At 42.6% G+C, this 24128-nt stretch overlaps 1 protein-coding gene across 6 annotated transcripts in view; it reads right to left on the reverse strand.

Moving 5' to 3' along the window:
• Window positions 1-1511: 1511 nt before the first annotated feature.
• Window positions 1512-24128, reverse strand: part of FTO (FTO alpha-ketoglutarate dependent dioxygenase) — a 262862-nt gene continuing 240245 nt past the window's right edge. For 5 of the 6 annotated variants that reach the window (XM_083626305.1, XM_083626299.1, XM_083626297.1 and 2 more), the window contains one exon: window positions 16815-17721. In XM_083626305.1, coding sequence (XP_083482431.1) covers window positions 17577-17721 — 145 coding nt within the window. In that variant the 3' untranslated portion in view covers window positions 16815-17576. Of the gene's footprint in view, window positions 1603-16814; window positions 17722-24128 lie in introns of those variants that run through there. The other variant, XM_083626301.1, reaches the window with a different exon arrangement.

Consider the following 24128-nt stretch of genomic DNA (forward strand, 5'->3'; position numbering starts at 1 on the left):
TACATTATCTGACAGAAGCTGTCTAAGGTTGCAGGCAGGAGTTTTCCCCCCAACCCTACCTAGAGATACTATGGGTTGAATATTGGAACCTGGTGCCCTATAACTGACCCAAAACTCCTCTTTCTAAAATAGGAACATAGGAAGTAAGCATCAGGTGTTGCCTTATACAGAGTCAGAAAGTCTTTCCCAGTCTTACCTGGAGATGCCAGGGATTAAACTGAGGACTTTCTGCATGCAAAGCAGATGCTTTGCCACTGAGCTATGGCCCTTCCCTTAAATTGTTCAGCGTCAATGGGCTAATAGCAAAAGAAAACAATCGCCTTTGACGTCCACAAACGCAGGGCCTACCACACAGGTGCCATGTTTTACAACCCCGCTCTATCTTGTCATTCACGAGAGTTCCCCGAACAAATTGCCTGTCATATTTGAAGATAAAACCTGACAGTGGCAGAGCTGACAAGTTGTCCTCAACCCTGACATACAACACAGAAAACTTGAATTTCGCTCGGCTCTGCTGTGGATGGGCTTGTCTTCAGAGATTTGTGGCAGAGCAGAGCACCAGCAGGAAAGAAAAAGAAAGGAAGGGAAGATTTCAAAATACCTCCAACTGAATGTCAGTCTTTATTTTTTTAAAAAAATATATATATATGGCTTTATATAGGGTTCTAAGCACTAGTTTGGCCTTCCTCATTTACTTATTTTACCACTGCCCCCCCTTTTTACACCCCATGTTGTATTTCTCTGTAAAAATAATAACACAGGGGTCTTTTAAGTAATGAAAACACTGAAGCAAAAGGGGGGGTGAGATACATTTTCATTACTCTTTAATACAGAAATGTATTTTCTTTTATAGGCCATTTCATTTAAAATATATATAGAAAAAAAGCCCTGGAGGTATCCCTAAGAATATGTTCTATAAATAAGCACTAAACAGCAATTACCTGGCAGTTTCAGTAATTATAGATCTCATGCTTCCTCAGTGGCTTGCCTTGCGAAGCTATTGGATTCTGCCTCGAAAATTATCATAAAGATTCTGCCTTAGATAAACAGATAAGGTTACATCTATTTGCAGGAGCCTTTCTAATTACCAGAGAGGATAGCTGGGGATTGCAAACTTAATGGTATTTTGCTATTGCACATGACTGACAAGTTAGATCTGTTGGAGAGCGCATGTGACCACTGATCCTTTAGTGAACACAGGGAGTTGTCTTAAACCAAGTCAGACCATTGGTCCATCTATCTCAGTGTTATCTACCCTGGGTGCTATTCAACTGACTTGTTCCGTCAGCACAAGGATTTCCACTTGTACAGTGGAAATTCTCCCCCTCTCCTCAACCCATGCCCTCCCCAAAAATCGGCCCCAGAGCATTGGTGGAATCCCCCAGATTTAGTGGGCACATGCAAGGGGGAGAAAAGCTCCATTGTGCAAGCAGAAATCCTTGCGCTGATGGAACAAGTTGGCTGGATACCACCCAGCAGCAGTTTCAAAGGAGAGTCATTCCCAAACCTACCTGGAGATGCCAGGGATTGAACCTGGGACCTTATGCCTGCAAAGCTCTTCTGCTAAGCTGTGGCATGTCACTAATGGGAAGGTTTGGCCTCCTGGAAGAGAGCAAAAGCAGATTTGTGAAAGGATCTATATTTACATTTAGGGTGGCCACGTCGCCTAGAAGACAGCCCTCTGTTTAAAGTCCTCCAAGTCAAGGTTAACAATAAAGACCTATTAGACAGGTGAGTCAAGGCCTTGATGTTGCCTATTAAAAATGCTTTCCTTAAAAAGCAACCAGTTCCCAAGGGCCTCTTGGAATAAAACAAGGAAGGGTACAGTCTAACTTCTCTAGGGAAGGGAGTTCCAAAGTCTGGGAGCTCAGTGTGGACAGAGGCCCTCAGCTTTGGATGTTCCATTCATACACACTTTAGGACTGTGCACACCCCCTACACTTAACACATATGGCTTCCCCCAGGCCACACCCCTTCCCAGGCCACACCCCTCAAAGATATCACATTCATGCCATACATTTAAAGCACATGGATCCCCCTAAGCATCCTTGGAACTGTAGTTTTCCACTTTCAGCACCCTTCAAAAACTAAAGTTCCCATGAGTTTTTTGGGGAAGTCATGTGCTTCCAATGTGTGGTGTGTACACAGTCTAAGTCTGGTGGCAGAGATGCATGAATAAAGATATGAGGTGACAACAACAAGAAAGGTCAGAAAAGCACTATATTCATCCTGACAGTTCCCATTGTTACCTTGCGATGTGTGGCTTACTGCCTGGGTTCTTCTTTGATGTGTTTTACTTTATATATATATAAAGCAAATGCTCAATGTTAAGGAAGTTAAGTGAGGAGATTTAGCCTTATAAAGACATAGAATTTTTCAAGGGAGGAAAAAACACACTGTTTTGGGGTTTGCCAGAACAGAGGGTGTTGATCAGTAAAGCAATATAGCCATCACCTTCTGGCATAACATAACTCTTTCCTGTCGAAGTCTATCTAGAGCTTGAAATATCTGTCTTTGTAAACACCAAGCACTCACATTCAAAATGAGTTGTAGCCAGAGGGGATGCAGGAAAGAAAATTTAGGGTCTGGAATTTGGTTGGTATTCAGACAACGATAGCAGAGGCAGCTAAGGTGGAAGATTTTGTTCTGTGCAAGAAATTGCAGGTGCCAAGCTGATCAGTGCTTCACAGAGGCCCCTAAAAGAGCAGTGGGGGGAAATGGGGGCAGTGCCCCACCAACCACAGTCTGTGCTCAGCTAGCCCCCACCTGTCTACCTTCTGAATTACAACTAGCCCAGAGGCTGGTATTAACTTGTTAATTACAACTAGCCCAGGTACCGGTACAATGGCTGGTACTGGCAGACACCTTCCTCCTGCTTAGTCTCAGTGTTACCTTTGTAGAACTCAACTGGGAAGAGGATGGAGACAAAACTAGAATTAGTTGGCTCTGCATGCCATTGGATCTTTGGCTCCACCTACTGTTGGGCTCCCTGCCTTCCACCCTACCAGTCCTGTCACTTCTAAGGAAGTTGTGTGGAACTTGAGTTGGCTTTTGCAAAGGGCTTTGGTTATTATTATTATTACCTGTACTTCACCAGCAAATCTGTTCTTAATTTAGATTTATTTAATTTTAATTTTATTTAATTAATCTTAAATTTAAATTAAAAACAGTTAACACAGATTAGACTCACATCTCAGGTATCAAAGGTAAAGAAGAAGCCAGACACTCCCATGTATGAAAAGTGTGCAGGGGCCCATTATTAAGATGACTATGTGCTCTAAGAGGCTGGATCCAAGCATGAGTCAATGCACAATAATTTCTATAACTCAGCAGACCTGAATATTAACTGTGAGGATCAAGATCCCCTTGATCCCCTAAAGCCCAAGCAAACAGATGCACCTTCAGGCGACACTGCAAGATTATCAATTGGGGGACGACGGCGACGACAAGTGTTCCTATTTGGGAACTCCACAAATAGGGTACCACAAGGCTTACAGTGGGATCCCCAACTGCAAGGAGAGAAAAAAGGCTTCCTGTTCTCTGTCTCTCTAATTGTAGATGTTGGACGTGGTTCCTGTTGGGAATATGGCAAGATGAAGGATACTTGTAACCAGAGAGTACCAGCATCTCTTTGTTCAGAGGTGGGGAACCTGTGGGCCTCTAGATGCCCTTGGACTACAGCTGACCATGCTGGCTGTGCCTGATGGGAGCTGGAGCGCAGCAATATCTGGAGGGTGCCAGGTTCCCTACTTCTGTTGCTCAGACTGTTAGGCAAGCCCAACTCAGAGGAGTCAGGTCACATCACATGATCATCTATGGCAAATCAGCATAAAGGAAAGGAAATGGCTTCCTTGTTGGTGTTTCTGGTTTCAATACATTTCCTTTCTTTGGCCAGAACTAGATGTTGGAATATAGGCTGAACCCCCACCCGATATTCCTCGTTGTCCAGTTTGTGTTTTTATGTGGCATTAGTCTTTTAATTTAGTGCCTGGGCAGAACGATCCCCTTCCTTCCCCCGACCCCTTTTCTCCTACCCAGATGTGACCCGATCTACCTGCTTCAGAGACAATGGATGGGTTTTGACCCATGTTCTTGGAAAGGTCGTTGAAGAGCTCATGCCTTGTGGAATGTGGTTCTTACCTCCGTGAATCATTGTAACTAAACGCTGTAATTATCATTCCCTTGAGCTGCATCAAATGTTATTTAACGGCCCGTCTTCTCATTGTGGCCTGTCTCTCAAAAGTCTTTGTGCCCAAGGGACTGGCAATCTATTACCGAAGGAACTGTTCTGACCCCATTAGCCAGGGAGGCAGAAGTAACTTTGAACTACAGACAATGGAGGTGCGAGAGGACCAGCATTGGCAAGGGAAGGAGATCAGCATTAGGAAAACATTAAATAATGGAAGGCCAATGTTGAGCTCTGGCACTGCCTGCTTTATAAATGACCCTCCTGATGTTCTGCACACAGGAACATAGAAGGAGCCTTGCTGGATCAGACCAAAGCTGGGTACTGTAGGGGCAGAGACCCAGGTCACAAATTTGCCTCTGGATAAATTGAGATTGTTGCTGGCTGAAGTGTAGGAATGGGTAAATCTGTCAATTTCAGTTTCCTCCATGTCTCATTTTTCTTGTCTTAAATTCCATTCCTCACATTTCTACAGAGGTTTGTGATTTCAAAGAAAAAGAAGAAGCACTCGTGAAATTCATCAGCATTTTTAAAGAGAACTTCTAGCACTATACACATTTTTATATGCAATTTTACTTAATAGTGTCTGCTATATAATGCATTTTATTTTATTTTTGCCAATGTATCAGCTGATCTCTGGGGCTTGGGAAGTGCTGCACAATGACTCTATGTAAGCCCTGACAATCGGTGTAAGCAGGCATAGGCAAACTCAGCCCTCCAGGTGTTTTGGGGCTACAACTCCCATCATCCCTAGCTAACAGGACCAGTGCTCAGGGATGATGGGAATTGTAGTCCCAAAACATCTGGAGGGCCGAGTTTGCCTATGCCTGCTGTAAAGAAGAAGAAGAAGAGTTTGGATTTGATATTCCACTTTATCACTACCCTAAGAGTCTCAAAGCGGCTAACATTCTCCTTTCCCTTCCTCCCCCACAACAAACACTCTGTGAGGTGAGTGGGGCTGAAAGACTTCAGAGAAGTGTGACTAGCCCAAGGTCACCCAGCAGCTGCATGTGGAGGAGCGGAGACGCGAACCCGGTTCACCAGATTACGAGACTACCTCTCTTAACCACTAGACCACACTGGCTCTCCTTACCTTGGATTGGAACTGATTTTTATTATGCATTCCTGGCAACTTACAATTGTCTGGAATGGGGAGGGTCAAGCTATAAAGGTTAGTAATATGCACATTTATGACAACGGCTCTCTTCTTAGTAACAGTGATGTTGCCCGGCTAGGTCTTCTCACTGACTAGGCTTCCTTTACTGGAGGTACAGGAATGCAAGAGCCTGCTGAGTCAGAGCAATGGTCCATACATTCCAGCATCCTGTTCTCACAGTGGCCAACCGGATGCCCAATATGGAAAGCTCACAGGCAGAACCAGATCATGACATCACTCTCCCATCCTATGGTTTCCTGCAACTGGTATTTCTTTCTTTCTTTCTTTCTTTCTTTCTTTCTTTCTTTCTTTCTTTCGCTGGTGGGGGGGCAATAGAATTCCTTTGGTGAGGGATAAGTTAGTGGGTATGGATATGGGTGAGCTCTTTAAAGTAAGTAGGTCATATTGCAACATCTTTCTAGATTTTATATTATTATTTACACTATGGCAATCTGCTGGAGCCTTGCAGTACCTCTATCAAGTGAAACCACGTAATGTTTAATGTTCTTTAGTGATTGCTTTATCAGGTAGTCCTAGAGGTTAAAGGAATAAAAAATAAACAAAAATAAGCTATTTGTTTTTCATGTAGCTAACTTAAACAAAGCAAGGGCTCCATACATAGCTTTCAGCTTCCTGAGGGTTTGAATACTCATAAAATGACAAGATGCATTTAAAAGCTACAAGTTCTATTAAGTTCCCTGGGCAGGATTTCATTTCCCCTTCTTATTAGAGGTCATTAAATTTACTAGATGCTAGTAAGATCCTTGTAAGCAGGCAATATGAAGGCTTGCTAAATCCATGTGCTACATATAATGATGCAACTATAGAAATGATAATGAGCTGCAGAAATAAACCAAAGTCTTGGATTTTGTACGTTGGAACACAGTAGGCGATTCTTGGAAGTTTGAGAACAATGCATGCTAATGCAGAGATAAGCCAGAGTTTGTTAGAGATGCATTAATGCAAGCCCAAAATGACCTCCTTTATTTTGCACACACACCCCGCTCTGAATGACATGGAAATGGGGATGGTGTGCCAAGGTTTTTCAGGGGTGTGGGACTGAAATTCAGGGTGGGGTGGAGGCCAAACTCACCTGCCCCTTATTTGGTACTTCTTTCAACCAGCCCCTGAGAATGACATTGGGTTTTAGTATGACTCTGCCTGAAGCTTCTGGGTAAATAAATAAAATGCAGCTCCCAGAATTATCTAGTGGACATCTTTTTTCTTTTTCTTTTTCTTTTTTTTGGGTACCTATTAGTTCCCATACATGATGCTATGTTATCACATAGCATTGTTCTCAGAGTCCGTTGGGGGGGAAAGATGGCGGCTATCATCTGATGGCTGATGAGTTTTGGTCCCACTGCAGTTTTGCCTTCACTAAAGTGTACTGAGAGTTATCCCCTACTTCAACTTGAACCCTTTTCCATATTCACACTTCAGCTCTTTCATAGCACACCGAATATGGTACACAAATTTTAGCATTGATTTGTTCCACATTTGAGGCTGAATAAATGGGAAAGTGGGGTATAAAGGTTTAAATGCAAACATTGCTTTCTAGCTCGAAGAAGTCAGTCAAAAACATGGTGATGTTTATGAAAGAGTTAATTAAAAACTCATAAGTCAGGGACTTTAGCCAAGCTAGGCATTTCGTTTATGCATCTGTTATGTTTGGCAAAATGAAAGCAGAAGCTGAGAAGCACTATATAGAGGCTGGTCTGTACCTCCTTAGAAACAGTGAAAAGACACTAATACCACCATGCAAAATCAAGCTTTCTAAGGAATACTGGGGGTGTTTAATGGAGCCCAAGTCATCAGACACACTTAGTTTCAAAGTTATGCCATTGCTTGCAGAACAATAACAATAACAATAACAATAACAATAACAATAACAATAACAATAACAATAACAATAACAATAACAATAACAATAATTTATTATTTGTATTCCGCCCATCTGGCTGGGTTTCCCCAGCCACTCTGGGCGGCTTCCATACAAACCAAAAATACACTAAAATATCACAGATTAAAAACTTCCCTGAACAGGGCAGCCTTAAGATGTCTTCTGAATGTCAGGTAGTTATTTATCGCTTTGACATCTGATGGGAGGGCATTCCACAGGGCGGGCGCCACTACCGAGAAGGCCCTCTGCCTGGTTCCCTGTAGCTTTGCTTCTCGCAATGAGGGAACCGCCAGAAGGCCCTCGGCGCTGGACCTCAGCGTCCGGGCAGAATGATGGGGGTGGAGACGCTCCTTCAGGTATACTGGGCCGAGGCCGTTTAGGGCTTTAAAGGTCAACACCAGCACTTTGAATTGTGCTCGGAAACGTAGTGGGAGCCAATGTAGGTCTTTCAAGACCGGTGTTATGTGGTCTTGGCGGCCGCCCCCAGTCACCAGTCTAGCTGCCGCATTCTGGATTAGTTGTAGTTTCCGAGTCACCTTCAAAGGTAGTCCCACATAGAGCGCATTGCAGTAGTCCAAGCGAGAGATAACTATAGCATGCACCACTCTGGCGAGACAGTCCGCGGGCAGGTAGGGTCTCAGCCTGCGTACCAGGTGGAGTTGGTAGACAGCTGCCCTGGATACAGAATTGACTTGCGCCTCCATGGACAGCTGTGAGTCCAAAATGACTCCCAGGCTGTGCACCTGGTCCTTCAGGGGCACAGTTACCCTATTCAGGACCAGGGAGTCCTCCACACCAGCCCGCCCTCTGTCCCCCAAAAACAGTACTTCTGTCTTGTCAGGATTCAGCTTCAATCCATTAGCCGCCATCCATCCTCCAACCGCCTCCAGGCACTCACACAGGACCTTCACCGCCTTCACTGGTTCTGATTTGAAAGAGAGGTAGAGCTGGGTATCATCTGCATATTGATGGACACCCAGTCCAAACCCCCTGATGATCTTTCCCAGCGGCTTCATATAGATGTTAAAAAGCATGGGGGAGAGGACGGAACCCTGAGGCACCCCACAAGTGAGGGCCCAGGGGTCTGAACACTCATCCCCCCACCACTTTCTGAACACGGCCCAGGAGGAAGGAGCGAAACCACTGTATAACAGTGCCCCCAGCTCCCAGCCCCTGTAGACGGTCCAGAAGGATGTTATGGTCGATTGTATCAAAGGCCGCTGAGAGATTCAGCAGAACTAGGAAACAACTTTGTCCCTAGCTCGTCATCAACCAGTGCGACCAAGGCAGTTTCAGTCCCATGATGAGGCCTGAATCCCGATTGGAAGGGATCCAAATGGTCCGCATCCTCCAGGCGTGCCTGGAGTTGTTCAGCAACCACGCGCTCAATCACCTTGCCCAAGAATGGAAGATTTGAGACTGGGCGATAGTTGGCCATACTGGCCGGGTCTAAAGATGGTTTTTTAAGAAGTGGTTTAATGACCGCCTCTTTCAGCGGATCTGGGAATGTTCCCTCACAGAGGGAAGCATTCACCACCCCGCAGAGCCCATCGCCCAGCCCTTCCCGGCTTGCTTTTATTAGCCAGGATGGGCAAGGATCAAGGAGACAGGTGGTTGGTTTCACGCGTCCAAGCAGCTTGTCCACATCCTCAGGGGTAAGAAAGAAATCAATTGTCCAATATATTAAAAGCAAATCATTGTGGTTGCTAAAGCACTGGAATATTTTAAGCTTCAAATGCATTCAAACTAAATGAAATCTTTTCTTTTCCTCTTACTGCTAAAAAATAGTTCCACTGATCAAGGCAATATACATGAAAAACACCAATGAGTTGTGGCTTGGTTTTGTTTTGTTTTTAAAGCAGGGAAGTTTGTAGGAAATGAAACATTCAGCACAGTAGCATTACCCTATTCAGTGTAATAAGAGATAACGGAAATCCTATACACCAAATTCTTCTCTCTCTCTCTCTCTCTCTCTCTCTCTCTCTCTCTCTCTCTCCCCCCCCACTCTAATCAAAGCAATGAATCAATATTGTTGGCAGAGAATAAAGCATCTGAAGATCCATAACATGCTGTGGCGAGGCCAAAATCCAGCCTGAGCCATACCCAGAATTACTTATAGAAGCAAAACACAGTTACAGAGAGGGAAAGTCAAGAATGAATTAATCCCTAGTAGAACGTAAACTCAGTCCTCTAAATGCCTAGCGCTGGGGTGGGAAACCTATTTCAGGCCAAGGGTCACATGCCCTCTTCAAGAGGTTGCATGTCAGTAGTGGGTGGGACCAAAGGCAAAAGTTGGCAGGGCCAAAATGTGAATTTTCAGGTCAGAGGAACCTTTGGCCCTCCCCATGTTGCTGAACTACAATTCCCAACATCCCTAGACATTGGTCATACCTGCTTGGGCTGGTGGGAGCGACATCTGGAGGACCAAAGGATCCCCTTGCCTGTGGTGTGCAAATTTCGAAGGAGGGTGTGGTTCGGTTCACATATTGTTTTGGAAACAGCAGATTTGGTAGGTTTGCCTTTAAATGTGAATTTAATCAATCCCCCCCTCCAGCAATAGCAAACCCAAACAGAATGCCAAATGGGCAAGCTGAACCTAAGACCTCATTTCAATCTCTGCCAACAAGAGATCATGGGTGTGAATCGTGAACTGAGAATTGCACCAGCCAAAACCAGGGGCTTTCTACGGCAAACTTTTAAGAATGTCTGATTATTACTTCCGTCTTCAGCCTAGTGAGATGATAAAAGGATTTCATTTTCTGCCAACAATTTCATTCTGCTAATGTAAAATCACCTTTAGATCTGATTTTGTTTTGGCTTTTTGTTGTTGTTATATATAGAAAAGAGCCCCATAGCCTTGAGCGTTTCACATTTGTATTGGCTCCATGTTTAGTTGAGAGCTTTTTGTAAAATTGATGAATATTGTCTAAAGGCAAGTGCAGACAGGCAAACAGATCTGTATCTCCCGTAATCCATTTAGCCTGACACACATGTGCCGGGGACCAATTTTACTGCAATTCTTTCAGCGATGATGAAAAGTAAATGCAGGCAAAGTCGTGAACTTCATTTTGCAAGGAACCCTTTTGCAATCTAATGAAAGTCGCTAAAGAGAGGCATCTCTCTTCCACCTGACCCTGGCCTTCCGCACACAGCGGAGTCAATAAACAAACACCAGGCGTAGGGAAAGGTTTGTGTTAAGAATGCTTTTGTGCATCAAATGATGGCCAGGTGGCACACAACTCCAGAAATTCTGAATAAAATATCTGCCTCATAAAGTCAAGTAAGAAGGAAGGAAGGAAGGAAGGAAGGAAGTGTGTGTCATGAACTGGCAGGACTGCAGGGAGGAAGAGAAGGAAGAGGATCCTGGTGAAGGGTGCAGCGGGTACTGGGTCACATGGGGGCAGGACGGGGATGGGGAAGGAGAGGTTGGTGTAGGTAGTACTCACAGAGTGACACAGAGTCTCCTCAAGCCCAGATGCTGCAATCAGCAGGCACAGTATAAGAAGGCAGCAAAGCTGAGGTGCTGTGTCTGCTCAACTGGCAGCGTTGAGCAACCTCTCCTTGGACCATCATGGTTTTCTACTTCATGCGTCATGCTGGACTGTGTCCTGATTTTGGACTTGGACTGACCCTGAACCTCGTTTCCTGACCTTTGGCCTTTGACTTTGGACCTTGGACTGTGGACTATTGTATATTTTTAGAACCCATCTTATCTCTGTGATTATAAATTGTAAGTTGTTATAAAAGGTTGTTAAACATTGTGATTTGTTGTAGCCTGCCCTGGAACCTTAGGGTGAGAGTGGCTATATATATTATTATTGGAAAATTGTGAGAAGTGTATTGGAAATATAGTGAATATTAAAAATTTATTTTACAAAAATAACTTTACAAAGAATGCTTATGTGAGAGGCTGATAAAAGCTGAAGCTGGTGCTGGACTCTGTGCATTGGCAGGCCCAGCTCAACCAGATATAAACATCAGCAGGCTGTAAATGACACCACATGGCAATGGCAGGCTGTTTGATATCATAGGACCATAGAATTGTAGAGTGGGAAGGTAGGCCAAGGGTCATCTAATCCAACCCTTCCTTGCAATGTAGGAATCTCAACTAAGGTATCCATGACAGATGACCATCCAAACCCCTGTTTTAAAACCTCAAAGGAAGGAGAGTGCATATCCTTCCAAGGGAGTTCATTCCATGGTCGAACAGCTCTTACTATCATAAAGTTATTCCTAATGCTTAGTTGGAATTTCCTTTCTTGTAACTTGAAGCCATTGGTTGCTTTTGTCTCCCTTGCTGGTGCACAGAGTGGGAGACAGACTGGAGGGTGGAGAGAGCACCTCATCAGGAACTTCTCACAGTAGACCCACAGAAATTAATATACCTACGGTAATCTAGTCATGCCTCTTAATTTCAATGGGTCTGCTTTGAGTCTAACTAAAACTGGCCTTGGGCTATGAGTTCTACTTACCTTTGCCCAAGCTTAGCCTTTACAGGACAGGGATCAGGAACACCAAAGGAGGTCAGGAGGAAAGCCCATATTGGTCCCTTGAGCTACCCCCATCGTTTAGCCCAGACACTGAGATCCAGCGCCAAGGGCCTTCTGGCGGTTCCCTCATTGCGAGAAGTGAGGTTACAGGGAACCAGACAGAGGGCCTTCTCGGTAGTGGTGCCCGCTCTGTGGAATGCCCTCCCTTCAGATGTGAAGGAAATAAGCAGATATCCTATCTTTAAAAGACATCTGAAGGCAGCCCTGTTTAGGGAAGTTTTTAATATTTAACACTGTATTGTTTTTAACACTCGACTGGAAGCTGCCCAGAGTGGCTGGGGAAACTCAGCCAGATGGGCAGGGTATAAATAATAAATTATTATTACATTATTACCCACAAGCAAGGAAGGAGACCATGGAGCGAGGTGGTGCAGATCATAAAGGGAGACTTAAGGGTGAAGCAAGGTGTTTGATTATATGACAAATGCACAATGGTAGCCAAGCTCCCAAGCTTCTTTAGGAAGAAGGAACACTCACTGTCTCCTCTGGAGTAAGAGGTAGGCTTGCAGCTTTGAGGGTATCCAAAGGCTTTTTCATCTACCTGGACCTCAAGGACTGTGATAGTAACTTTGGCATATCAAAGGTTGATACTATATATAATTGTAGCAGCATAGATACGTTATGCAAAGTATTGAAATCATCCAATCAATTGAATGTGGGGGAGTTAGAGGAACAGACTATAATGCCAAAACTAACTATATATTTATAGGAAAGGAGGAGAACATAACAATATTGTTCAATATTGAATACTCATATTGACTACTGGAAAAAGCTAACCATATACTTCGAAGATAAATTATGTATATGAAATGCTATAATGCATGTTGTGTAAATTTTAGAATTTGTTTTGCATGAATAGAAAACAAAATGAATCTTATTAAAAGGGGAGACGGAGAGACAGAGAGAGAAAGAAGAGCAGGCAAAATGGATTGAGGCCACTATTCCCCTGACACACACTATGATGTACCCCAAGACATCCCTGCCAGACCTTATGCACAGTTGCTGTTGGAAGAGGTAACAGAGCCAAAGAACAGAGGATTTTGCTGGAATTCTGTTCCAAGCAGAGGTGACAGTCAGATGGTGTTTCAAACCCAAGCTTCCACAGAAGTTCAGGACTAAGCAGGACCATGGACAGCTCCATGGAGTGTACAGGCTAGAGACTACCACATAAGCACAATACACAAATGTCAGAGTTCTGGGACTCCAAGGACATGGGTGGCTCAACTGCCTTGGACCGTGGAGGTGGTGACAACAAAATGTGTTCCTGAGATTTTGGATGTACCCCTCCCACACCACATCCTCCTTGAAATTCTGGAATCATCTCCTGAAGCTATGGTGTATAATGCTGGGGTCACACTTGCAAGACCCACTCCTGGTGTCCCTGTGCATGGGGAGGTCTGAAGTGGAGCCAGTGAGCACAGGGATATTGGGGCTTGGGCTTGTGTGTGTCCTGCTTTCGTTATTACTTATTAAAATTCTCTCCCAGCCTTCCTCCAAAGTTGCCCAGGGTGGCAAGCACGTCTTTCATAAGACAGAGTAGATGGGCTAGCACACATGAATTCAGACAAATGCCTCAACAGGACTAGAGTATATAAATGAGCAAATGTCCATCAAGGAAAGAAACCAGAATAATCAAGAGCATAAAACCTATACAGTGGTACCTCGGGTTACATACGCTTCAGGTTACAGACTCCGCTAACCCTGAAATAGTACCTTGGGTTAAGAACTTTGCTTAAGGATGAGAACAGAAATCATGCTCCGGCGGCACAGCGGCAGCAGGAGGCACCATTAGCTAAAGCGGTGCTTCAGGTTAAGAACAGTTTCTGGTTAAGAACGGACCTCCGGAACGAATTAAGTACTTAACCCAAGGTACCACTGTATAAGCAGAGGTTTGCTTGGAACTGAATGTGCAAGTATGAAAGAATTCAGTCACAAATATTTACATTGTAATTGGTGAAGTACCACTGAGGAGATCCTGAGAAGCAGCTCATGCAAGTGTTGCTTGAAAAGACCCCTGTGTTTTAAAGAGGTGCTGGAATTTGACAAGAACGCCTCCCTTTTTCTCTTATAATGGCGCCCACCTGATATGTGCCAGAACTGAGTTCTGGTGAGTTCTGGCTGGAAAATAAAGCCCCTGTTTTAGCCAAATTCTATTATATGCACTAACCAAGCTCCTAATGCAAAAGGAAATTAGCACTGCAGACAAAAAAAAAAAAAGCATTCAGTAGTCAGCCCCATTTGTCCCTTTCTTCTTTACAGAAGGCTTTCAACTTTCATGTGAACACCCTTGTTTTCCTGTACCCTTTATGAGTGTCAAGTGGATTTTGCCACTGTGAATCTCACAGCTTCTAACAATGCTTAATTAAAACAGAAATTAATCACAAATCAGCAGTAAAAGAAACACAATTGCTTTGTTCTCCACATTGCCACTTCAGTTTCTTTCAATCTGTTACGTTTTTTTCCGAGGCAATCACTTTGTCAGGACAGAGGAAAACTGTGTTTTTCTTTTTCTTGCCAAAGCAAAACATCCCCCGTCTTCTATTGGGCTTGCCCTGTGATTTAAAAACAAAACAAAACAGTGTTTCTTAACCAGTGATCACTGTGCACACAGTGCCGGCTAGTATTTTTTATTTTATTTTTTTACTAAATGGTTAAATGAAGCAAACACAATAGAGATTCAACGAATCTAAGTCTGGAGAACCAACCACCCACCCACCAATATATCTGACTTTGCACTCAAGCACACAGATGCCCAAGGAAATAAATTGGGGAGGTATATATGTATTTACAGTGGTACCTCAGGTTACATACGCTTCAGGTTACATACGCTTCAGGTTACACACTCCGCTAACCCAGAAATAGTGCTTCAGGTTAAGAACTTTGCTTCAGGATGAGAACAGAAATCGGGCTCTTGCGGTGCGGCAGCAGCAGGAGGCCCCATTAGCTAAAGTGGTGCTTCAGGTTAAGAACAGTTTCAGGTTAAGTATGGACCTCTGGAACGAATTAAGTACTTAACCTGCAGTACCACTGTATCTCCCCAAGGAATTTATTATTTCAGTTTTGACCCTACCCATTTTCAAGGGCTTGGAAGTTGATAATAAGACTGTAGAATATGAACTAAGCATTTTTTGTTTAGTAGGCCTACTAAAATGAATGGTCCCATGTGGGTCATGTCCACTAATTAATATGGGGCAACTCATCTGTACACCTAGCACTGGATAAACCTATTGTCAATAAAATCCACAGGAAAGACAATATGTAACATGATACGGCTTGCATCCAAAGAGGAACACTATGGCCTGGTTAGGATGTAAAACAATTCCAGGCTGACCCTGGTTTTTTAGCCTGAGAAAAAGTCATGTTGCTGTGTGTACCTTCCTTGCCCTTCTCCTCCCTAGGTTTCATCTCCTGGTTAGGAAGGAGGGATTAAAGAAGAGTGGCAGGTGAAAATGATGGACTTTGCAGAACTGGCGAAACTGATGGGAAGAACCTGGAACCAGCGAGATCAAGTATTCCAAAAAGACTGGAACAAATTTATATTATATTTAAAAGACAACTGTAAGCAATTAACATCATTAGCAGGGTTATCTGAAGATTTGTAAGATGAATTAGTTACTTATTCAGGTGGAGTAATTTAATATTTTAAGTAATGATATAACAAGAATAGGAAAGAAAGTGAAATTGAAAAATGTAAAATGTAATTTTGTAAACTGTTAGGCGGGAGGGAGAGAAGTCGTTTAGGCTTGGCTGGGCCAAAAGATTTAGTAAGAGGATACAATGTTACGTATTGTGATTATATGTAAAATTAATAAAAATTATTTTTTTTAAAGGAAGCAGGGATTAAGCCAGTTTCCCAGTTTGGATGTAATGGGAAATGGTAGTTTAAAGGAGCCATTTGGTTTGTATACAGAAGCTCCAAGGTCCAATCCCCGGTGGGATCTCCAAGTAGGGATAGGAATGTCCCCTGTCTGAAACCCTGGAGAGCTGCTGCCAGTCTGTGTAGACAACACTGAGCTCACCTGACCCTGTATAAGGCAGTTTCTTATGAATATTGTCTCTTCTGTCATTCCTGCGAAGATGAGCAAGCCACCTTTTCCACTGGATATGGTGATTCCTTCCTTCCTTTAGCAGATAATATAGACAAGTCCCTTTTTTATTACAGCGATGCAAGTATAAAAATCCTGAATATGGAAAGAGGGAAACTTCCTATCTTGGCAACAAAAACATGGGTGCTGCAAGGTGCCCAGATGCCAGCTGAAAAAGACCCTCAAAAATTCAAGAGGTAAAAAGGGTGGGAATTGTGAACATCTGAGCACAGCTGGGCCTTCTTCTGAGTTAATATGCAGTTTAGTGTGAAGTAAATTCTTACCTTCAGCCTCAGCTTGCAGGCCCTCTTTAGGTCTGGTGTCTAGAACAACATTTGGATAACTCCTGGCAAGGCCCATGCTCCATTATCCTTTGCTGACTGTATTGAGACTGCAAGCATATTGTTGTGAAGTGTCATGGAATTTTTAAAGTGAAGAGTGGTATTTGAGATGCCACAATGGACATTTGGCCTTGTTGATTCCTACCCCCCCTTGGACAGCTGATGCACAGAGCCTTCACAACACATCTTAATGGATGAGGAGACCAATCCAGGAATACTCCCACTGAATTTGAAGTTTGAGAATGTCCTAATAAGAATATGCATTGGGGTTGGACCAATAGAGGATTAGGTGGCACATTTCATGAAACAAATCATCCTTGCCTATCACCCCAGCATTGCCCTCGCTCTGAATTGGTTTTGTGATAGCTCTATGTAGCCAAATCAGTATTGTATTATAGCAACATGATGTTCTAGGGTTGGTTACTTGATTCCTGAATGTCTGACCCTGTAGTCAGAAGGAATATCTATCTATGTATGTATGAAACATGCAAAAAAATGATTTGGGAGGGTATTTTTCAGATAAGATTTTGGTGGCCCAGAAACTCTCTTTTTGTACTGAAATGTTCAACCACAAAAAAGACTCAACCATACTAATATTTAGTATCTCGGTAGAACTTTTATTCTATTTAAAATAATTCATATTATTATCTTAGCATAATCCTCACAACAACCCTGAGAGGTAGGTCAGTATTATTTATCATATCCATATTGCAGATATTGCAGAAATTCAGTCCAGTGACTTCTCAATAGCTTAGTCTCTTATGGAACAATCTTGGACAAGTTTCCTTAAAAATAAGTCCCATTGAGTTTAATGGGATATACTTCCATGTTGGCATGTATAGGATTGCAAGACTCTGTCACATCCTATGCATGTCTACTCAGGCAAAAAGCCACATTTAATGTAACAGGACTTACTGCCAGATTAAGTGTATAACAGATTGCAGACTAAAGCAGGTTTAGTGCTTGCATTGGGTACTGGGTAGCATTTTTCTCTAATTCAGTGTTCCTTTGTTTACCATCAGGAAAAAAAAGGAAGAAAAAAAAACATTTGCGCTAAAACAATTTGTAATTGGCTCTTTATTTCACACAGCCCATCTGAAACACAGCAGGACACTGGCTGCTTACCCAACTTCAAAACAAACCACAGATAATCTTACTTTCATGTTCTGGTGCTTGTGATGTACACTTTTGGTTAACCTCTTAACTGATTATGCAGCCAGAATATTACTTGGTCCAGAATACCTCCCCCTGGGCTGTTTCTTCCTCCACCCCACTGTTCTCAGAGAGATCTAGTGCCTCTTACAGAAGAGGTTTCTTTGCAAAAGAACCTCATTCAGTTCATGATCAAATTGCTCCATCTAGCACTCTAGAAGACTCTGTAGCTCAGCTATTATGTCTTCAAGGTTGAATGGCAGTGGCATGCTGGCATCACCTTCTTGCCAGTAAGGATGGCATTCTGGCTTTTCATCCTTCGGTAAATTCTCCACAAGTTGGGAATGGCACCTAAAAAAATAAAATAAATCTATAAGATTAAAAGTGAATTAGGGGATGCATTTAGGGATTTATTATTTCTCATGTTTGCCTATTAATGAAAAGGGGGGGGGCACTAAAGGACTATTAACCAGTGAAGTCACAGGATCTTTTCTGCCTTAATGCAAGTTTTTCTTAAAAAAATAAATAATTTCCTAGAGGAATATTTGAGAAAGCCCATCACAAAGAAAACGCAGTTAGCGCACCTTTCGAAGGGGGAATTATTTTTTCATTATCTCTCCAGTCTTATTTGAAGTCAGTCAGCAGTCTATGCCATTGTGTGCGGGTTTCTGTGATACTACTAGATTATTGGGAGAGATTAAACCAAATTTACTGCATTTAAGGTCACAGCACAGATTAAACAATATTGCAGAATGCGGTTTGCAAATCTGAGAGTTACAAATCCATCAGGTTTGGTGAAAAGTAACGAGGAGGAGAGTTGCTGTTGAAAGATAGATGCAAATGAAGGTTAATAACAATTTCTGCTGATGAATAGATGGGCAAAACTTCAACAAAATTAAATTAAGAGGTTAGCGTTTGCTAGGTCCCCAGAGAAACCCTTTGAATTACAGTGTTTCTTATTAAATGGATTCCTCATCAATAGTAGTGAAGTCTAATTATAATAAGCAGCTAAAACTGCAGTCCGGCACAGGGAAATTTTATGAGTAGTAAACCAACACATCTTGTAAGATTACTTTGTAATAAAGACTGCCACTTATTGGTCCTGCATTAGTAAATTTGTAGCAATTCAGTGTTTTCGGTTTCAGGGGGTTTTGTGTGGGTTGTTTGTTTTAATTTGCCAGATGCTGGTTAATTAGCTAATGTTTATAAAGGAGTGAAAGCTGAAGAGAGGCAAGTATTATTATAATATGATCAGGGGAAAAAAAGCTAAAAGAAAACTAAATATCACAAAAAGGAACTATTTTAGTAGCTCATTTGTGGTTTTAAGTTTTAAAAAGTAGCTATGCCACAATTTAATATAAGGTAAAGTGACTGGCACATACAAGAAGATATTTTATGACCGAGAGAAAATTACCAAGTGATCAATGCATCATGTTAAATAGGCTGAGCTACAGTAAAAACCAATGGAACTAAATACCTGTAAGTGAAAGTATCATCTTTTATCCATCTATTTTATTTATCACGTTCAAATGCTGCCCAATAATAATACTGTCTGGTGGGGAGGGGGTGCTAAAACATGAAATATTAAAATACAACAACCCGCCATAAAAGAAAAGAAAATGGCAGATTTAAACAGCAATTTACAAGATCTAAGAAACATGGGAAAATGAAAAGATGTTTGCCTGGCGACCTCATAGTTTGTGCCAGGTGAGCATCTCTTGGGAAAGCAATGCACAGCCAGAGTGCTGTCATTACAAAGGCCCTTTCTCCAGGCGTCACCTGCCAATACCTCACTTGGTGGGGGCACCTGTAGAGCATTGGAAGCTGCTGTATTCTGAGTCAGACCACTGGCTCATCTAGCTGGCAGTAGCTTTCCAGGTTTCCAGGTAGGAGTATGTCCCAGAGATCGAACCTGGGACCTTCAGCATGCAAGGCAGATTCTTTACCATTGAGCTACAGCCGCTGAAGATGATCTAGAGGTACAGGTAGAGCTACATAGGGGAAGAGGTGGTCCTTCTGGTAACCTGCCCCCAAGTTGTTTAAGGAGTTAAAGCAAGAGACGCATAGAGAGAGAGGAGAGGGAGTTCCACTGATCAGCCAAAAGTGCTTGCAGAACTATTTGGTTGGATGCTGCCCATTATTACTGTTTTGTTGCTTATTCAATTTCTATCTCAACCATCCTCCCAAAAGAGCCCTGGACAGTAAACATCAGAGCGGTAAAACAATACAATTAAATATAAAATAGCCGTGTTTCAAATTTTAAACAATTAAGAACATCCACAAAAGGCAGGACAGAAATGGTTTTATAAGTGAACATAAAATAAACAAAGCTGAGGCAGTTCCCTACTCCTCTACCATTCTATGCAATGCAGGGATGGATCTTAGGTTTATGAAATTTTCTACATTTCAAACATACAGAAAATTTAATTCCCACTTCCCTTTGAATAGAGGTGTTAATTGAAGCACATTCATGGCTGCTAAATTTCACATGCTCTGCCACTTTATTCTAATGCATCTTTAAGACGCACTAGACTAAAGTGGCAAAGCTCATTCAGTGAATGAGAATGTCACAATATATCGTTGACTGTTAATTGTACGTAAGGCACCAGAGGCATTTAAGCAAGCAGGAGGCTAGGAGAATGCTCAGAAAAGCAAGTGAGTTTGGAAAAGGAAAAAGACAGGTAAGGGTTTGGCATTTCTTTATGCATAAGAGATTAAGAAAATTCAAGAAAAGCACTGAAAATGTTAAACAATGAAGAACGTCCAATGAAAACAGCATGGGGAGAATATGGATAAAGCACCTCTGCCTTAAAAGGCAATCCCTGAATCAGGCAAGCCAAATAGAACTTTTTTTTCTCTTGCTGTGGGGAGGGAAGGAGGGTAGTGACAAATAAAACATAGGTCAACTGCCACATCTTTGCATTTGCAATGGAGGAGATAACCGACTCATCTCAACAATTAACCGATTAATGCTTGCAGTGGTTGCTACAATGATTAACACACACGACTCTCTGGCCACTTCCCTACCCTGACCCCCTCTGGGGAAACAATGGGGAAAAAACCCACACCAAAGAAAAGAGGTCATCTTCCTCTTGGGAATTATTGATGGCAGGAGAATCCCCAAGAGAAAACATACGTCAACTTTACACCCATGTTGGTATGCGGTTAATTGCGGCTCCAGCCTCCTCCCACACTCAATCCATCGTACATTACAGCGCAAGGACAGTATTAACACGTAACGTTCCAATATATCTTCAGCTCCCCACATTGGCCTGTGATAATAGCATCTGTTAACATGCACTAAGCACTATTATGTAGCACATCACTTCATAAATAATAAGATTAACCGACCTCGGGCCCTCCGAGAAGAGTAATGTGTTCAAATGTTCTCATTATTTATTTAAAACAAGAATTAAAGGAGCACAAGCTACTTTTGACAATCCTCTTAGCATAAATATTAAACTGTTTGCATTGATAAGCTGCACCGTGTGGAAGAACAGTAGATTTGTTGGGCGGGCCGCCTCAAAACAGTTGTTGAGGAAACACAGTTTAGTGCGGAGGGCTCTCAATGGTTCCTAAGCAATTCCGGAGCCCACTGCTGGAGTTATTTTCCTTCCAACAAAATGGCAGAGAAAGAACTCAGTTATTAAGCAGAGGAGACTGAAGCTGATTACAGTCATACCTCATGTTACGTCCACTTCATGTTACGTTCTTTCAGGTTAAGTCCTGTGGCGACCCGGAAGTACCGGAAAGGGTTACTTCTGGGTTTCGCCGCTTGCGCTTGTGCAGAAGCGCAAAATGACGTCATGCGCATGTGCAGAAATGGCGAATCGCAACCTGCGCATGTGCAGATGCACTGCTGCGGGTTGTGCTCTTTTCGTGTTGTGAACGGGCCTCCGGAATGGATCCTGTTCGCAACCAGAGGTACCACTGTATAACCTCAGACAAGGAACTTGCTTTGTGTTCTCTCTTGGTTAGAAAAATATGAATGTGCCATTTTCTGGGTGCTCTGGGTCAAGGGTGGGGAGCATCTGTCCTTTCAGAAGTTGCTGGTCTACAACTCCCATCATCCCTAACCATTGACCATGCTGGCTGGGATGGGTGGGAGTTATAGTCCAACAACACCTGGAAGGCCAGAGGTTACCTGCCATAGCTCTTGATGAAGACTTTCAGTTGCTTTTCTACACATTACTATACCAATCTCCTGGAATGTAGAGGCCATTCACTTAGAAGTACCTAATTCACCAGGTTGTCTTAGGGCAAAGGCACTATTTCTGAGCCTTAACTTCCCACATCTGCAAAATATGGATAATATACTGACCTACCCAACAGTTAGAGCCCACATTGAATGAGACTGCACCCAAACATTAAAAGAATCAATGATGATGATGATGATGTACCCCACTGATCTGACTGGGTTGCCCCAGACACTCAGGGAGGCTTTCTCAGCTAGGAAGTCCACAGGGCAATAGCCATTTCCCACTGTTGGTCTATCTCAAATGCTTGGGTTGTATTTGCCAAGGGCTCAACCACTGCTCCTGCTCTGTAGCAGCTAAATCAGGGGGAGGAACACAGAAATTTACCAGATACTGAGCCAGACCATTAGTTCATTTAGCTCAGTATTGTCTACACTGACTGGTGAGTCCAGGTTGGGGGAAGAACCAGTTTTTAAAAATGGTTTCCTGTATCAAAACCCAATTAAAAATCTTGCTCCACAAGTAGTTGGCTCAGCTAGAACCTTCCTCACTAATATACTCAGTTTTTCCTTCTTCCAGAGGGATATACACAGTGGGAGAAATGGATTCCTCTCCCCTCCAGTCCAAAGTGGTTCAGTCCACTCTTATCACTCCAGGATCCTACCATTTTGTTGCATGGGTGGAACAGGTCTAAAATGGTGACTTCTCCTGGAATCTGGAGACAGCTGGTTCCTTCCCCTGTGGCTTTACTTACATTTAGATGATTAGGGTGTCAACTACATTAGGAGACACTGGTCACAATGCTAAAATTAACCACTTTAGCTAAAGTGTGTGTTAATTATGGGTATGCAAGCAGTCAATAAAAGGTTAATGTAAGAGTCAAAGGGATAAATTTATTTCGGGATTGCATCACTCAAGAGACTAAAAGACTAACATTATGCTTGGTGTTTTTAATCAATAGGTTTTATACTAATGTGCTAACCATTTATTTTAAAACATTATTCTCCCTTCTTCCCTACCCCCCTTCTCCTTAGCTAAGATTTGCAGCTCGTAAGGGGGAGAAGTAGGGTGGGTTTTTTTCTTCATCTTTCTGTCTTCCTGTTAACAAATAGTTTATGTAAGCTTTTAGACCTCTGCTTTTTGGCTATTGTCTCACTTTGGCCCACCATGTAGACCATCAGAATTAACAGAAGTTTCTAACTAGGCTACACTTGCACTGTATGTTCAAAGCTGTATCATACTGCTTTCATGGTTATGGCTTCTCCAGAAGCATCCTTGGGACTGCAGTTACTTAAGGGTGCTGGGAGGGGGAGGCCCATATTCCTAATTCCCAGCTACAATTTCCAGAGTTCCCTGGGAAGAGGGATTGGTTGTTAAACTGTATTTTTGTGAGTTCATAACAATTTTTAGCCACCCTTAACAAACTATAGTTCCAAGCAGTGCTTTTTTCTGGGGGTACACATACCCCTAAACATTTTTTGAATCTTTGTACTTTTGTCCATTTACTGTATTTATTTCCCCCGATTTGAACTATAAAATGGTGGTTTTCTTGAGTCAAAATGAGAGTACCCCTAAACATTTTTTTATAGAAAAAAGCACTGTTAAAGTTGTTGCAAATGGGGGGCGGGATATAATCAATTATATATAATTTGATGACTGAATGCATCAAATGTCTGAATACAACAGCAGCAGCAAATACCGAGTGTATTTGCTGCATTGATTTCCATCCCAGACATTGGACAAGAAAGCAAACACCGGCAATTTCTGCTTCTGTTTCTGTTTTCTTCAGAATTCTATGACATCCCTAGGCAGGGCAATTGTATCTAATAAGCTGGCCTTGCATAGTTTGCGCCCCTCTCAGAGAGAGAACGGACAGGGTACTATTTCAGATATCTCTTTAGATTTTTACAAGGGACATCATCACAAATCAAAAGCAGGGATAGGGAAGATTCAAAGCAACTGAAGATTTGCCTTAAAAATTAGGGGGTTGATCCTTCGGTGTAACAGAGATGTTTGCAAGTCTTTTATTCTTGTCAGCCACATTAAACTTGGGTTATATATTTTTAAGGTGTACAAAGAGTCAGAAAGATAAAAATAACATGGTACCATATGTTGGAAGAAAGAAAGGGGTAGGTGTTGTCCATTGTGGCATTAAGCATATGACAAATAATGATATGCCTAATTTTCATCTTTCCTCTTTCCTCTAGCCAGTTGTCTGCTCAAACTAACTGTTAACATGTGGAAATTTATGGCAGCCAATTAAGGTTTAGGGTCCTCAAGTAGCAGAGAACAATTTTATACCCCAGGACTATTTGTCAGTATGTCAGTTACATAACAGTGGTGATGAATGAGCTACCTTGACAACTAAACAGTTAGGACTTCATGACCTCTGATCTTGGTCACATGATAGGGTCACCTGAAACTCACTTTGCTCCTACCTGACTGCATGTAACAATATAGAGGTCAAATGGCTTGGGTGATTATATGTATCATGTCTGAGGTGGCCCAGTTATAAGCTGCAGGGTATGGTCGTGTTGAATTCCACAGCTCCATTGCACAAAA

Source organism: Podarcis filfolensis, assembly GCF_964270895.1.
Source record: "Podarcis filfolensis genome assembly, chromosome: 8".
In the NCBI taxonomy this organism is placed as follows: domain Eukaryota; kingdom Metazoa; phylum Chordata; class Lepidosauria; order Squamata; family Lacertidae; genus Podarcis; species Podarcis filfolensis.